General features: G+C 41.8%; 1 protein-coding gene across 1 annotated transcript in view; it reads left to right on the forward strand.

Annotated features, from left to right (window-relative positions):
• Positions 1–5,427: 5,427 nt before the first annotated feature.
• AKNAD1 (AKNA domain containing 1) overlaps positions 5,428–17,466 on the forward strand; it is a 38,075-nt gene continuing 26,036 nt past the window's right edge. Inside the window, 6 exon segments of the mRNA XM_089918747.1 lie at positions 5,428–6,934; positions 6,936–6,978; positions 9,020–9,059; positions 9,587–9,735; positions 9,832–9,894; positions 14,451–14,620. Of these exon segments, the coding sequence (XP_089774873.1) occupies positions 6,006–6,934; positions 6,936–6,978; positions 9,020–9,059; positions 9,587–9,735; positions 9,832–9,894; positions 14,451–14,620 (1,394 nt within the window). The 5' untranslated portion in view covers positions 5,428–6,005.

Raw genomic sequence — 17,466 nt, forward strand, 5'->3', positions numbered from 1 at the left:
GCTGCTGGTAAAACACCAAGAAGAAGCTTCTCCATATACTAGTTTACTCAGTCTCAAAAAAATTTTTTGTTCTTTTAAAACAGTTTCAGGATAGATAACTTGTAGCAGCTGGTCATCAAATTTGCGTACACTCATGGAAGGCCTACATTGCTAAGACTGACTATGAATAATACATCTATTGGCTCTCCAGGGAGGATTGGATTGGTTTATTCTCCTTCACAGTGTCTTCCTACTGCCACCCAACAATAGCTGGATGAAGCCAGACCGTCGCCCTGAATGGTGTGTGGTTACAGTCACAGACACTGCATTTGTGGGCACCCTACATTTCTGAGATAGAGTTAGCTGATAGAATTACCAGAGCGTAATCAAATGCAGTCATTGCAGAGGGAGCCTTCTATCACATTACCTCTGAACATATTTTAATCTAGAAACACCATACACTGGATACAAAATCCATGACTACCTGACCTCTGGGCGTGGCCTAGGATATACTACTCTGAGCCATCTCCTATTTGCTTTCATGGGTAAATAGAAATCTTGAGCTAGGAACAGAGGGAGAGAATTTGAAAATTAAAACAGAGTCAAAGTCAGTATTTTTGAAGGCTCTTAAAAGAACAACAACAGCAACAAAGAAAAGACAAGTTTAGATCACATCAGAGGTTCCCTATGTAGTCTTCAAAGCTGATTTCTTACAGTCAAAGCTACCCAGAAGAAGCAGGCACAGCATGATCAGGTTTTGCTCTATTATTCAATTGCAGCCAACTTCCAACTATTAAAAAAAAAAAAAAAAAGAAAGATGATTTAGAATGACAGGATTGCTCATCTGTATTTCAAGGTCCTTCAACCAGTTTACTCCTTGATGTCCAGAGACCCCAAGATGGAGGTGAGTTTCTATTGCTACCACTGTCGTTTTTTCTCTTCGTGTTGACTGCAGCATGTGTTGGTTGAAGACTTAGAGCACATTGATTTATGGGCACGAAATATCATTGGATCATGTACTTGAAGTTCCTCACTGTAATCTAGTCACATTCTTAATGACACACACAAAAAGGAGTAAGAAGATTTTGGATTGTTGAATCATTATTTCCAACAGTCAACTCCTATTATCATTACAGAAGGTAGGGTTGATCTTAGAAGAGTGGGGTTCAGGACCTGAGTGTTAAGTTCTTTAGTGGAAGGAGGCAGGGAAGCGTTGGTGGCAACAACGCCTGTTTTCTCCTCTGCCTTGGGGCCAGGTGCACCCTGTTGGAGGCTAGCAGAGATCTAAACACAGAAGAGAGGGTATTGGGGATGAGGCTAAGAGACTGTCACAGGCGCACAGCCCCACAGTTTTCCTTTGAAGATGGAAACAGTCCTCTGATACATAACATCATGTATACCATCTGTATTACCACTAAATGGGCCTGGTAGATAGAACAAACATCACCTACCAGCCAGAAACAATGATTCGCTGACCATCTTTGGTCTCCAACCACCAAGGAGTTTTGGTTTATCCATCTATAGACATTCTTAGTTGAATCCATCAGATTTGCAGTCATCCCAGCCGTGGTTATTTTCTTCTCTTAAACTAGGCATATTAGCGAGGTTAGGCCAGCACCTCAGCACCAAATTTGGACTTCATAATAAAGTAAACCACACAGGGGATAGAGGTCAGCATGGTGAGCACTTTGCTGTCCATCCCTATTTGGGGCCCAGACTGAACTGTTTCCACAGGGCCAGGTCGCTGTGATGTGCTGACCTCTTTTGCTCAAAGTATTCACTCTCAGGGTGATTGGTGAGCTGCTGCTGAGCGCGTAATGGTCAGGACAGCTGCAAAAGCAGTCATGGCCCCAAATATGTTCACCTGGACTCAGTAAATCAAATTGGGTTCTATAGAAAAGTTCTGTTGGGTTCTGACTGGAACCTCTTAGGATTCACCTTTGGATTCTAAGATGGAGCTGAGTATTGATATTGGAAGATGGTCTAGTTGCTTCCAGCTACCTGTAAGGGGCCCATGATGATTCTAAGGATGTAGCTTGTCCTTTAGCAGAAAAAATCCTTTTAATATCTTGCAATCACACAAAAAAATAACTATAATAATAACAGAAGCTGTTTTCCTGTGTGTAATGAGAGCGTGCTTCAAGCTTCTACCTTGTCTTGGTGGTTGCTCTTTTTTCTTTTTCTTAAGAGTCATGGCAAAAATTAAATTTTATCAGTTTAAACAGAATGATATTTTAGAAATTAGAATCTGGCTAACAAAGGGTCTTTTCTTCCATAGCAAAAAGGGCTTCCATAGCAAGAATTGCTCCGCAATGAGTATCTCAAGATACAAAGAAGGCGTGAGGATGAGTTTCAGGCTATAGCTCGGGTCATTAAAAGTCCTGCAAAACTAGAATTCATCTTTCTTTTCTCTTTTCTCTGTAGGCATTTAAAGATGCTTTTTCCCCTCAAAAATTAGACAGCTTTAAAAAATTAAAATATATTTGACATACAGCAAGGTGTAATTTCAAGGTATACAACATGTTAATTTGATGCATTTACATACTGTAATATGATTACCATTTTAGTGATAATTAGACCTCTATCATGTTACATAATTATCATTTTTTTTAGTGGTTGGGATGCTTAAGTTCTAGTCTCTTAGAATGTTTGATGATTATAATACAATATTGTTGTCTATAGTCATCATGCTGTGCTTTAGATCTCTAGGGTTTATTCACCGCTCGCTGCAAGTCTGTACCCTTAAACAACATCTGTCTTATCCCCCCACCCTCCATCCCCTGGTAACCACTATTCTACTCTCTGTTTTTATGCGTTTAGCTTTTTTTAGATTCCACATATAAGTTATACCATACAGTACTTTTCTTTCTCTGACTTATTTCACTTAGCACAATGTGCTCAAGGTCCATTAATGTTTTGGTAAATGGCAGGATGTCCTTCTTTCTCATAATATATATATGATATCTTCCATACCTGCACCCCAGTGTTCATTGCAGCACTATTTACAATAGCCATGACATGGAAACAACCTAAATGTCCGTTGACAGACGAATGGATAAAGAAGATGTGGTACATATATACAGTGGAATGCTACTCAGCCATAAAAAAGAATGAAACAATGTCGTTTGCAGTGACATGGATGGCCCTAGAGATGATCATACTAAGTGAAGTAAGTCAGAAAGAGTAAGACAAATACCATACGATACCACTTATATGTGAAATCTAAAATATGACACCAATGAACTTATCTATGAAACAGAAACAGGCACACAGACATGGAGAACAGACTTGTGCTGCCAAGGGGGAGGTGGGGGAGGAATGAATTGGGAGTTTGGGGTTAGCAGATGCAAACTATTACATATGGAATGGATAAACAACAAGGTCCTACTGTATAGCACAGGGAACTATATTCAATATTCTGTGATAAACCATAATGGAAAACAATATGAATAAGAATGTATATATATGACATCTTCTTTATCCATTCATCCATTGATGGGCACTTAGGTTGTTCATGCCTTGGCTATTGTGAACAATGATGCAATAAACATGGGAGAGCAGGTATCTTATTGATATCCTGTTTTCATTTTATTTTGGTATATATCCAGAAGTGGAATTGCTGGATCATATGGTAAATCTATTTTTAATTTTCTGAAGAACTTTCATATTGTTTTCCATAGTGGCTGCACCAACAGTGTACAAGGGTTCCCTTTTCTCCACATCCTCGCCAACATTTGTTATCTCTTTTCTTCTTGATGATGGCCATTCTAACAGGTGTGAGGTGATAGCTCATTATAGTTTCAATCTGCATTTCCCTGATGATTAGCAATGTTGAGTATCTTTTCATGTACCTGTTGGCCATTTGGACGACCTAGATAATGTTTTTTGTTTTGTTTTTGCGGTACGCGGGCCTCCCACTGCTGTGACCTCTCCCGTTGCGGGGCATAGGCTCCGGACGCGCAGGCTCAGCGGCCATGGCTCAGGGGCCCAGCCGCTCCGCGGCACGTGGGATCTTCCCGGACCGGGGCACGAACCCGCGTCCTCTGCATCGGCAGGCGGACTCCCAACCACTGCGCCACCAGGGAAGCCCAGACAATGTTTTATCTAAAATTATTTGGTGACAGTTTTCACGATCAAGCAATAAATTCATTTCCAGGTAGATTTTTAAAGTAGTTTTAAGGCTCCTATAGAGATCATGTCTCATATATGCCATTTATTCCTTTATCCTGTAAATATCCCACAGATAAAGAGTACCTAGCCTTGATACCTGGGCGTTCTTCAGCACTCCAACACTGAGACTGTTTTTCTCATTTTTAAGCTACCATAATTGTTTGCTCATTCTGTGCTGAGCACTGTGCCAAGAGCTTTAGATCGCTTATCTCATGTTCATCTAGCAATCCTGTGAGCTAGGTATTATTATTCCTATTTTTCAGAAGAGGAAACTAAGACTCCGAAAAGTTAAGGAACTTGCCTGATGGCACAGAGCTAAAGAGTGGAAAAGCCGGAATTCAAATCCAGGTCTCCCAACGCCTGCTTCCCCTCTGTGCTTTTGACTTTCCTGGGAAGCATTTCCCTTGTTCTTCACGTTCAGTTGGAGTAGCCTGTAATTTTGTTCATGTACCTCACTTTACAGTAAATATTAGACTGGTAAAGTTATCCTGCAGTGATGATGATGACAATAATTCTTCCTTTTCTTCTCTCTTTCTCCCTCTCACTTTAAACAAAATATTTTTATTTGAGTTCTCTAACATTGGCATATATCTATAAATTCAAATTTTTGTACAATGTTTTATAGATATCTTTACCACATTTACTGTTTACTCTTTTTTTTGCTTGGAGAATTAATCTTACTTTTTTGTCAAACATATTGCTTTAGATTTTTAGGTTATATAATAAAGCAGAAGTCCACAGACTCATAAAAATTTAGATGGGGAAGAGGCCCTCAGAGATCTGTTCATCCAACCCCATCATTATATGGGCAAGGGAGGCCAGCCAGTGGTTGTGGGTCCCTTGGTTGAGTCAGAGCCTCAGTTACTCCCTTAAAACTGGAGGTAATTATACTACTTCTAAAAAGTTGTCCCAAAAGTTTGCAAATCAAGAAGTGATATCTAAATGGATGCTTTAAATTTTATTTAAAAGAATAAAAGACTCATACCAAATGGCAGCTGGTTTTGCTCTGAACATTTTCAGGAGTATTGCTGAGACACGCTGCTACCACCAGACTGTGGCAGCTTGACAGGACTGCTCAGAGCAAGGCAGCCTCTTGAACTGGGTTCTGCCTGGGTTCTAATCAGAAGAGGGATGCTCGATGGCAGATTGGCCTCTGGGTGTTCAAAAGACCTTTTGGTTCCTTGCTCATATTTCTGTCAGTCCTTCTCTGCCTTTCTCCAATATACAAGGGAAAATCAGAAGAAGGGGATCAGAATGTCTGGGAGGACAAATGAAAAAGCACCAGAACAGAGTAGGCTGGTGGTTTGTTTGAGTTGAGTCTGCTTTCAGTGCCACACAGAGGCCCATCAGTGATGTGCGGACAAGTGACAGCCATGGTACTTTAAAAAAATCAATCCTTTACTTGCATTCCAAGCTCCTATTTGGGGAGAACAAATTTCAAATAGTACTTCCTAAGAGAAGTTGGTAAATATTTGGTCATTAACTAGAGACCAATGTCTCCCTCAAATATTAATGAATAAAAAATTTAGCCCCCCTCCTTTCTAATTCCTTGCTTATATACCACTGATTATGTTCATGTAGGCTTTAGGATGAGTTACTCTTGGCTGTGCTTCCTGCCTTCATGTTTATAACTGCATTTCTCTAAACGAAAAGCATCCATTTTGCTCCGGCATAGACACTAGGATAAGCATGTTTTCATACGTTAAATAAATTATATTTAATAATGAGGCTCTTTTTGTTTTGCACAGACTAAGACACACAATGAAGACAATCAATGAAAACCAGAAGGTCTGCTGCTACAATTAAGAACATCAAGACCAGGCAGCAACCGATAAAGGAGGTCAAGCTGCACATACATGGATGAAGCCGATTTCCCAGAAGATGCAACTTCTAAGAAACAGGAGGATTTGCCTTATGATGGGGACTTCTTCCAAATTCAGATGTACAACGATTACAATTTTAGCTCAAAATATGACAACCTTGATGTCTCAAATCAAATGAATTTAACAGAAGAGGACCTTCAAGAAAAGGCCACACATAGAGAGACTTGCAGAAAGGCAGATAAGGCCATGACTTCGGATAAAACAACTGAAAATGCTGTCAGCAAAAAATATAATAAAGAGAATCAATGCACCATAAATCTTCATATTCCATCTAACCAAGGAGACCCTTCAAAGTCAAACATTCCTGATATTTTACTCCATCATCTTTGCAAAGAGGGATTCTCAAAAGGTCAAGGCATTAATTGTGAAACTCTCCCAGAGATCTCTAATGCTGACAGTTTTGACGGAGCTATTATTAAAAATATTATTTTGCAGCATGTTACGAATTCTTGACCAACAGAGCAAACCTCAGAACTCACTGACCAACTCAACTCCAAAAGCAATGGTGAAAACAGCAATAAGCCCAGGTGTTTTCCAACCATGACAGAAGAAAACACCTCTGATTTAGAAGATCCAGTCGCTGCTGGAGAAAGCAACCATCAGGAAAATTCAAATTTTTCAACTAAAATCAAGAGTCCAGGTGATAAAGAAAAAAGTTGCCAAGGGCAGACACCCCAGAAACAGTAGGCTGAAAAAGCAAGTTCAGGCAACAGGTTCAAATATGGCCAAGGTCAAGTTCATTACTGGTTCTCTGATTCCTCTAAGGTTGCTCCTAAAAATAACATAATTGACAAACCACTTACAACTGATAAACAAGCCAGCTTTTCTCCTAAATTGAGAGATAAGTCAGCTATTGTGCAAGATATTTCAGAAAGCATGTCTAGATCAAACGGTGTTGAAAAACGAGCAGAAATGGAAAACTCCTGAAACTTCACAACAGATAGAGGTAAGTGAAAGCCGTCTCCAGCAAACATATAAGCAGGGCCGCTGCTCATCTATGTCAGTGTGGGTCTCTGGAGGGTGCATAGAACTGAGTTGTAGGTCTGAGGTTCTGGGTTCTAGTTCTGGCCCAATACCTTGACCTCTCAGAAGCTCAGTGGGTCTTCTCCTGAGAAGAATCAGGGGCTAAACTAACAACAACACATAATAGAATAAAATCCAAGTTCTTCAACCTGGAATTTGCATTTCCCCGTTTTTCATGTCATCCTACCCTTCTAAACTAAACTTCCCCCTCCCACCCCAGGAGTCATCCTTAGGTACCCGGCTGGCCCTGCCCTCTCTGAGATCCTGCCTTACGTGGAACATCCCACCTCTGCTTACCAAAGACCTGCTCATTTTCATGGTCTCCTTCAATTCCCCACTGGCCACAAGACTTTTCAGAACCCCCTAGTCACCGTCTTTCCCAACCTTGTTTGTTTAGTATTCTGTCAGAGCATTTATCTCAGCCCGCTTTGGATCCTAACGATTTAGAAACATCTGTTCCTTCCACTAGATTTGAAGACTCTGGAGACAGCCACCTCGTCTTCATCTTTCCTTTGCCCAAGTTCCCCCAGAGGCCTAGCGTTCTGTTTGTACATATTATGTCCTTGGTTATGAATGCTCAATTGGACTGAATTAAGATCTTTAATAACACGCTTCAAGATTGTTATATTGGTGACTATTTAGTACAAAATTTTGCTAATGTTTACTTTATACTATTTCCCCTTTCCCCATCTTCCCATCCTTCCACCCACCTTCCCAGCATGCTGACGCTCAGGATCTCATTGTTTGAGGTTCAATAGTTAGGTAAGTTCACAGTAATGATCAAAGGAAACACTGTAGCTCTCTGGCACTTTGCCAGGACTGTATGATCTTTCCTTTAAGCATTCTATGAAGGGCCCCCTGACTGAACGTTCTCTGCCTATTTCCATTTCCACCTCTTTATGCTTCAGCTGCCTTCCCTTTCAGCTGAACGTTCTGGGGAGTTTGAGCAGAAGCCCCCACCCCTGACACACACACACATACACACACACCGGGAGCCAGCAGCCCACCTGGCCTCGACTGGGACGCTTCTCTCAGTCATGGAGAAATCTGCACCCCTGTGACACTGGGAAGTCTCCACGTTCCTCATTCTGCTTGCAGGAGAACGCCCCTCGGTGGGCACAGTTCTCAGTGCCCTGCGGTTAGTAGGGGCAGAATGAATATCAAGTTCATCTGCCTCTGGCAATGGGAGCCTGAAGTCAGGTGTCTGATTTTCTCTCATCCTGTCAATTCAGGTTGGAGAACTGGACTCTATAGGTTCCACAGCCACCATATAATTGAGATATTCATAATAACCACAGTCTAGTTTGACCACTACAGTAGCTCTCTGGCACTAGCGTGTTTGTGAGCTGTGCGTGTTGGGAACAATGGGAAGACCCTCAAGGTGAATCACTCCGGAATCTGAACTCTTATCCAGTTAGCCTGTGGTGAGTAGAAAAGGGCTGTGTGAACAATCACTATCTTGACACATTTTGGGACGTAACGCTTACTGTTATTATTCTCTGGAGTGTGGCTACCATGTGTCTGAGTGTTAGTGAGAGCGTCAGCAATAGAGCCGGTGACGAGATCAACAACGGTCCTTTGTGGAACCTATGGTCTAGCTGTAGGAGAAATATGTGAGTATTCCTCGTAATAGTAACAAACATGATAGTAGTAACAGCTAACATAAACGCTTACCATATGACAGATACTATGGTAACATTTAATTCTCATCACAGCACTATGAGGTAGGTTCTATTACGATCCCCATTTTACTGTTGAGGAATTTGAGGTTTACAATGATGAAGTAATTGCTCTGGGTCACCTGGCAGATAAGTGTCAGAGTGGAATTTAACCTTGGCATCAGGGCCCCAGCTCTTGACACAACTGGGTGGCCTCCATGATGACCAGAACACATCGAGTCATCCTGAGTAATGGCGTCATGATCACTATCAACAGTCACGTTTTCTTATCCTTTAAATGTGCAGATGGAGCCCATGGTGCATATCCACCAAGACCATCTTGCAGGTACTAGCATTTTTAAAAATATTTATTTATTTAATTTTTGGCTGCATTGGGCCTTCATTGCTGTGCGTGGGCTTTCTCTAGTTGTGGTGAGCGGGGGCTACCCTTCGCTGTGGTGCTTGGGCTTCTCATTGTGATGGCTTTTCTTGTTGTGGAGCACAGGCTCTAGGCGCACAGGCTTCAGTAGTTGCAGCACGTGGGCTCAGTAGTTGCAGCTCGCAGGCTCTAGAGCACAGGCTCAGTAGTTGTGGCACACAGTCTTAGTTCCTCCAAGGCATGTGGGATCCTCCAGGACCAGGGATCCAACCCATGTCCCCTGCACTGGCAAGCAGATTCTTAACCACTGGTCCACCAGGGCAGTCCCAGTACCAGCATTTTTAAACCTCTTTGATTTAGATATACATTTTGAAAAAAAATTTTTTTTAAATAGTGATTGGTAGTGATTGCCACAGACTTCTGTTTTCTGTACTTCATAAAACTGCAGTGCAGCTGAGATGAATGGTAACCAAAACTTATTCTTTCTTACATAGGAATAGAATCTGAGACAAGTCTCTCTAAGATGCCATTGACTTCTCAGAAAGACCCTTCCTCAACTTCTTCTTACACATTTCACACGATATCCCAAGGGAAACAGATGTGTCAAAAGTTAAAAGAACAGACTGATCAACTGAAGACTAAAGTAATACTTTTAAAGCTTATTATGAAAGATAGAAATAACCAAATTCAAACGTAAGACACTATGCCCTTAACGAAATATTGCATTTTTTCACTGCAGGTACAAGAATTTTCCAAAAGCATAGCACAGGATTCTCCCTATCATTTGCAAGATTAGAGGCTGGTAATAAATTTTATCAAGTTTTAAAAATCTTCTTAGGGAATTTGACATGGGAAAATACAAATGACTTTATAGTATCATGTGTTCTCTACATTGGTGGGGATAGAAATGCTCTGGTAAGAAATGCTTTGCTGAAGATGAAACTATCTTTGTGTTACAGGGACTAAAAGAGCTTAGAGCTTTCTGTTTCTATATGTATTTAGCCCTTTCTCCTTCTCAGGGGATCCACTACTTATGGCTGTTTTTCCTCAGCAGTCATCCCATAATAAATATGAGACCATGGTAAGTTCAAGAGAATAATATGTCAGCTGTTGTAAAGGGCAAGCACATCCAGATTTGATGGGTCCTGGGGGATACAGGCTATAAAAACCGCCAGTATCTGGCAACTCAATATGTAAAACTTTGAAAACTTAAAATTAATTTTGAAGCCATGCTCTTCAGATCAAAACCTTTGACTTTTGCATCCTTGCTTATTGTTGCATTTAATCAAATCATTAATTTATGTTGTAATCATAGCCTTGTTCATCAGCGTCAGGGTCGTGGGAAGTGGGGGTGAGGCATGGCAGTGGGGCAAAAAGCTGAGACTACTAGAACCAGGGGTGTGTGAAGTTGAAGATGTAGTTTAGGCCACTGGGTCAGCAGCAGGACAGATGGCCAGAAGTCCTGACATAAAGGACACGAGTAAAGCTCAGGGCAGTCTGTGCTTCAGAAACCAAACAGTATAGACAAAAACTAGGAGGAGGCAAATGTTGAGACACAGTTCATTATTCTTTCACCATAGTAATTAAATAACTCATACATTCATTCGACAGCATTTGTGGGGTACTTCCTATGACTCAGACTCTGTATCAGGCATTACGAATTTGGAGATGAAGAAACATTTCTTTTTCAAGCGACTTATCGTCTCCTAGGAACAGACCAGTAAATCAACAAGTAACATGCAGCTTGGGAAAGGTTACATATGATACTAATGGCAGCACTGAAGAGGCTCACCCTTGCCAGTGAGACGGTACTTTAGAAGGCTTCCTGGAAGGGACTTCTGAGCTGGGCATGTAGGAAGAATATGGCAGAGTAAGGGCAAAGGTGTATTCCAGGAAAAGGAATCAGCAGGTGCAGTGGCACAGGGACAAGAAAGTGCTGAAAGTGTGAGGAACTGTGTGGCAGTGTAATTGAGCAGATGGAGCTCAGGGGAAGGGAGGAGACTGGAGAGGTAGATAAGGACTACATCATGAAAAGCCTTTACACCACGCTAAGGAGCTTAGATTAATTTCATCCTGAGGTGGAGCGATGGGGCAACACTGGAGGATTCAAAGCTGAGAAACAGCAAGCACCATGGGGGCAAGACTGTAGGGACAGAGATCGGCTAGAAAGCCATAATCCAGGTAACAAGTTATATGAAGTCCTAAAGCAAGGCTGGCAGTGAGGATGGAGAGGGCACAAATCCAAGAGTTTAAGGAAGTGACGGCAGATTGAACCAGGTAAATAAGAGAGGAGGCTTGGATGCATTCCAGATTTCTAGCTTGGGTAACCAAGGTCAGGAATAAAAGTGGAGGATCCAGTTCAGAATGGGTGTGCCAGGTAGGCAGGAGGCCAGATGTCACGTTCAGTTTGGGACATTTTGAGGTACCCATAAGACATCCAGTTGGAGAGGTCCAGTAGGCAATTAGAGCAATGGATCTGAAGCTCAGAGGAGTTGTTTGGGCCAGAAATGTAAATTTGGGTATAGTTTTATGTTGAAGCCGTGGGGTATAGGCGATTGCTCAGGCAAACACGCAGAGTAAGCAGTGAAGAAATCCAAAAATAGGATCATAGGAAGCAGAACCAGGGGCAGGTAAAAGAAGAGGGGTCCTCAAAGGAGATCGATGAGGAGAGACTCAAATGGTCGAGGCAGACCTGGAAGGGGCAGAGCTATAGAAGCCAAGAGAAAAGAGGGTTTTGAGAAAGAGGGAGTGGGCCACACCATCAAATCTTCAAGTAAGGAAGGTAAGCAAGATGTGCATTGGATTTGGCAACTGAGAGGTCATGAGGGAGCTTGGCAACCCTGATTTCAATGAAGTGGTGGTTCTACAGAAGCCAGATTGCAGGAGTTAAGGAGTGAATGATAAAGGAGATCTCCTAAAACCCAGGCTTTCAGAAACTGGGAGAACATAAAGTTTTAAAAGGCCAAGCAAAGCAGAGGAAACTGGTTCAAGGCATTAGCCTTCTTGAGGAAGTTTCAGGAAGTTTCTTCCTATGTTAGAGGGTATGTGGGGATTCGTGTCGGGACTGAGAGAAGAGGAGAGAGGTGACTCCTTAGGAAGGTGACTCCTTAATTCCGGGCCCATCTGGTTCAGTGAAGGAAGGCCAGACAGGGCTAAAACTAACTTTCTCAGGGTGAGCAGCACACGGAGAAAGCATTTGGATTTTGCAGCAAACATCCTGGTTCTATGTGTTGATTGCACAAGCTTAGACATGTAGCATGTCTTCCTATCTTAGTTAAGAGAGTTAAATGAGGTACATTTATGGCAAGAAAACTATGCCCTATCTTCTTCTGAACACAATTAAAATTCCAAGATCCCAAATTATAATTCATAATTGGCTTGCTTCACTTTTCTCTTTCCTTTGAATACCTAATTCCTTCTCATGGCTTTAACCACCATTTTCATGCTACCAATTCCTAAATTACTAGTCCTCACTTCTCATCTGGAGCTCCAAATGTTTGTGTTGATCTTCCTTTGGATCTCCCACTCTTACCAAAAATTCTACCTTGCCCAACATTGACATCTTCATTCAAACTTGTTAGCCTTTCCAAATTCCTCAGTTTCATCAGGGGGTTCACATTCTTCCCACCTCCCACAGTAGAAACCTTTGAGTGTTGTCTGTGATATTTATAGTATCAGTCAGGGTCCTGGCAAGAACAAGAAGGCTTACTCCAGTGGAGTTACTGAGGAGAGCTTAGTAAGGCATTATTTTACAAAAGCATGGGCAAGGTTAAGGGAAACCAATAAGGGATAGAAAGCATCTCATGGAAGGAACAGTGGGGCAGAGGGACGGAGGAAGAGCAGATAATGGAGCATAAGAAGAGTAGCAGTAGCTGTAGGGGTAGCTGACAAGTTCTGCGGCTCTTGATAGAGACGCAGCCAATCCATGATGATACAGACAGGAGGAAATCAAGGAAATAAAGACCATACCTCATCCTTCTTCAGTTCCTCTCTCCTGCTGTTGTCTTCCATTGGCTGAAATCAACCAAAGCCAGAGGCATGGGAGCCTATTGATACAGTCCATTGAAGGCCAGCCTCCTGGCTGGGGCACAGAGAAAGTTGGAGGGTGGATCTGGGGTGAGGAGAAATGGAAAACATCTACCACACTTGCCATTTTTTATACCCGTATAGCCAGTATGCTTCTAAACTTGTTTGTTTATTTTAATAATAGTAAGAACTAATAACAATGAAGATGAGAGCTACCATCTATTGAGGGTGTACTATGCTCCTGGCACTAAGCATTATCTCATTTAATTTTTACAATATGAGGTGAGGGCTATTATCTCAAATCAGAAAACTGAAACTTAGAGTTCAAGGTGACTAAAATCATACAATTAGTAGGTGACAGTCTGAACTTGAACCCTGGTGTGTCCGATTCTGTAATCCCATGATGCAGTATTCTTGCCCTTGGCAATATCTCTCCAATTCATCCTTTCCTCTCCATTTTCACGGATACTGCCTGATCCAAGCCCTCTTGAGTCCTTTAAGCCTGACTTAAGTCTCACTTCTTCCATTGAGCCATAGCAAAGTATTCCATCCCACAGTCTGTTTTCCCAACTGGAATAAAATCCCTGAGACCAGGGACTGTGCCTGATACAGCTTTTGTGTCTCTCACACTTTTGGCCCAGGACCAAACATGGGCAGTGCTCATGGAATGTTTAGTGACTGGGGCTGCAGGGCTGCAGCCTCTGTGCATCGAGATAAGACCCTGACCTGTACAGTTTAAACATTCATCTGCATGAGGCTACATCTGGAAGACCCATTTGAAGTTTTTGACTAAACTTCCCGATGTTCCGTCCCCATTTCATCCCCCAAGTGCCATAGATTCAATCCCAGGTCCTCTAACTTCAGTTCTTTTCTAATATCTATGTGACTTCTGACATACTTCCTAGAGCCCCAATTTCCTCCTCTATAAAACTGGGATAATAAATCTACTTTGCCACATTTACAACATTGATGCGTGGATTAAATAAGATAATGAATGGAAAAGTGCTCTATGAGCTAAAAATTATTCTGCAAATACGTAGGAGTATGAATGTCCCATTAACAAAAATTTAAACACCTCCAAGTGGGTTCTAGGAGAGAAATCAGAAGTGACCATATTTTTCAGCTATGTGCTATGAGATGTCACAAATGCTGAGATGGGTCTTGGGTTGTCTATATTTTAGATGTCAGACTCTGAAACAAAACAATTGCCAGGAGAAGGATGATGGCTTTGTTTTGACACTACTGTGGGGTACATCCTCATTGTGTTTTGGGGAAAAACAACTACACACACAGGCTTACCTGTGAATGATTCCAGTGACTCCACTGTTACAGGTCCTTGAGAAAATGCAGGGACACCTCGAACTGCTGGAATAGGAGTTTCTGGCCAATAAGGAGAAGCATCTGACTTTGAAACAGCAAGTCCACAAGCATGAATCCCCAGCTGTCGATGAATTTGGTCCAGAAAGGTGAGGCTTAAACTGTGTAAGGTGGAAGGGTCAGAGGTAATCTCCTTCAGGTGGGATTCTGTTGCGGCTGATGGCTTAGTGCTTGGAGAGCCATTGGTCTTGGGTCAGCAAAAACTGTGCTCCCATTGAATAAGTGTCACCCCATGCAACAAGCAGTACGGAATTCCTGCTATGTGTAAGGTCCTGTGCAGGGCACTGACACAGAGTGCCCCAAATGAACAATGGTCTCCTGGAGGAGAGACATTGTGCCACCACCTTGCATTTTGTTGGATGTCATTATAATTGGTTCTGAGACTCAGAAGAGTACAAGAAACTCTAGAAAGGCTCACGTGTTAACCCCAGAGGACCCTCTCCTCTCCAAGCTCCTCCTGTCCTGTCCTCTCCTTCATCCCACTCCTGCCTTTATTTCCCCTGCCTGGTTCTTCTTTTCTGTCCCTCTTTTTCCTCATGCACAGACAATTCCAAAGAGACAGCAGGCAGGAATGAATCATTGTTACATTGGTTAGTGTTGGGGTAAGGGACCCACAAGTCCTGATAAAGGCAAAATGTTAACGCTTGAAGTCAAATGATTCCTGAATTAATTCACATTAGAAACTTGGGTGCATAATCATATTGAATGAAGATTCCAGCTGGCCATTCTGATGGCACCATGCCCCTCTCTTTCCAATCTAAATAATTTTAAGATGTAGTCCAGGACTCAAGGCTAGGATTGTTTCCATATAATTTCCTGGGATGAATTTAAAGAACCCATTTAGTAGGCTTAATATTTGTAAGTTCAGCTCTTTCTATTCATAGCATTTTAACACAAATTCATTCTTGATGCCAAAATATTTTAATGGTTTATATTTTGGCACTAGCGTCCTGAGATATTACTTCTTCAAAACGAATGAAATCTCTGTCTATTGTTATTTCAATACTGAGTAATTAGACAGCAAGGATGAGGTTTTAATATTGATTTTTTTCCCCCAAAGGCTTTTTTTTCTTGGAAAAAAGGATCTCCACATGCTTTCACTATTTGTTTAAAAACTAATAGAGTAAGGATATTTATTTTCCAAGAAATCCCACTTGTTTTGGCAGTCGTCTTAAAGACAGGCCTCTGTGCGCATTAAGACCAAAGTTATGCAATGCCTTATTTATATCCTAGTTACACCCACACTGTGCCTGGCCCCAGTATAAATCAAAAGAGTTTCAACTGCAATTATATCCCATATACAGGAGAAGCTGTCAACACTGGGGCAAGGGAAGGACTCAGCCCCTCCCAAAACTCACCTCAGAACTGCCTCAGAGCAAAGTGTGCTCAGCTCCTCTTGTTCTCAAATGGGCAAAATGTGGCAAAGAGCAGAACCCAATCCAACCCTTGAGGTCGTGGTGTGTCGAGAACCTTCTAAATGATGGGTCCAAAGGCTATTGTTGATGACTTTCTGTAAAGGAAAGAATTGTGCAAATTAATTGGCTAATTGCTTAAGTCAGCTATTGTGCTTTTATTAAAACCTTCTTATTATTGCCTTTGAAAGGTAATATTCAAAAATTCAAAAACATTGTTTGGATTTCATGTATCTTGTTTGTCAGAATGTAGTCTGATGGTCAGTTGATTCTTTCACACACTAGCACCAGAAGCCAAGGAGTCAGGAAATGGGGTTCTGCCTCCATCAATCCCTCCTCCCTGATACTATCAGCATACACTCTTGTCTTCTATTTTACAGAAAAGGTCACAAATTCCCTCAAGAAATGTCTTTTCTCCACCTCCAGTTCTGCATGTTTTCACCTCCTCTTTCTTCCTTCACTCACCTTCCAACCTCTCCAGCCTTGGTCCTTGAGCCTATCTCTTCCCGCTACCTTGAGGCCTCGCTCCATCATTTCACCTCCTTTAAATTTTCAGTCTCTCCTTGTCACCTGATGAATTCCCTTCTGCCTGCCAGACTAGAACATATTTTCCTATATTTTACTTATCAGTCTGGTTTTCCAGGTTTAGATCTTTGTCCCACCACTCATTGAATAGGGCAGCCTTTCCCCACTGGTAAAAAGCCACTTTTATCATATACAAAACCCCCATGTGTACAGGGGATTGGATCTATCCTCCCCATTGTTCTGTTTCTATTTCTACATTAACCACATAGTTCTAAATTACTATAGGTTAGTGTATATTTTTAAATGTTTCTTCTTTTAAACTTTCTTTAGCTATTCTTGTACACTCTTCTTACTAATAAACTTTATAATCAGCTCAGCAAATTTCTTTTTTTTTCATTCATAGAGTCACTTTTATTGAGAAATATAGTTTTAGGAACCAAATTTCTTTAATAAAATTCCATTTGAATTTTGTCTAGGATTTTTTTGAATTTACGGATCAGTTCAGGAAAAATTAAAATCTTTGCAATGAGTATTCCCATCCCATTCCCATGAAAACATCCCCAGCATGTTTTCTTCATGTAGATTTTACATGTTTTGTCAAATTTGTTCTTACCTATTTTATACTTTTTCTGTGTTTTTTTTTTAAGAGTCAAGATTATACACATACCTTTTAAAAAATATTTATTTGGCTGCATCAGGTCTTAGCTGCAGCACGTGCGATCTTCCTTGCGGTACGCGGGATCTTTCACTGTGGTGCATGGGCTCTTTGTTGCGGCACGCGGGCTTCTCTCTAGTTGTGGCATGGGCTCTAGAGCACGCGGGCTCAGTAGCTGTGGCATGTGGGCTCTCTAGTTGTGATGCATGGGCTCCAGACCATGGCAGGCTCAGTAGTTGTGGCACGCAGGCTTAGTTGCCCCACAGCATGTGGGATCTTAGTTCCCAGACCAGGGATCGAACCTGCGTCCCCTGCATTGGAAGGCAGATTCTTGACCACTGGACCACCAGGGAAGTCCCTCTGTGTGTTGTTAATAGAT

Source organism: Delphinapterus leucas, chromosome 1 (genome assembly GCF_059928025.1).
Source record: "Delphinapterus leucas isolate spDelLeu-1000000601 "Yukka" chromosome 1, BTC_Dleu_Yukka2, whole genome shotgun sequence".
NCBI classification, from domain to species: domain Eukaryota; kingdom Metazoa; phylum Chordata; class Mammalia; order Artiodactyla; family Monodontidae; genus Delphinapterus; species Delphinapterus leucas.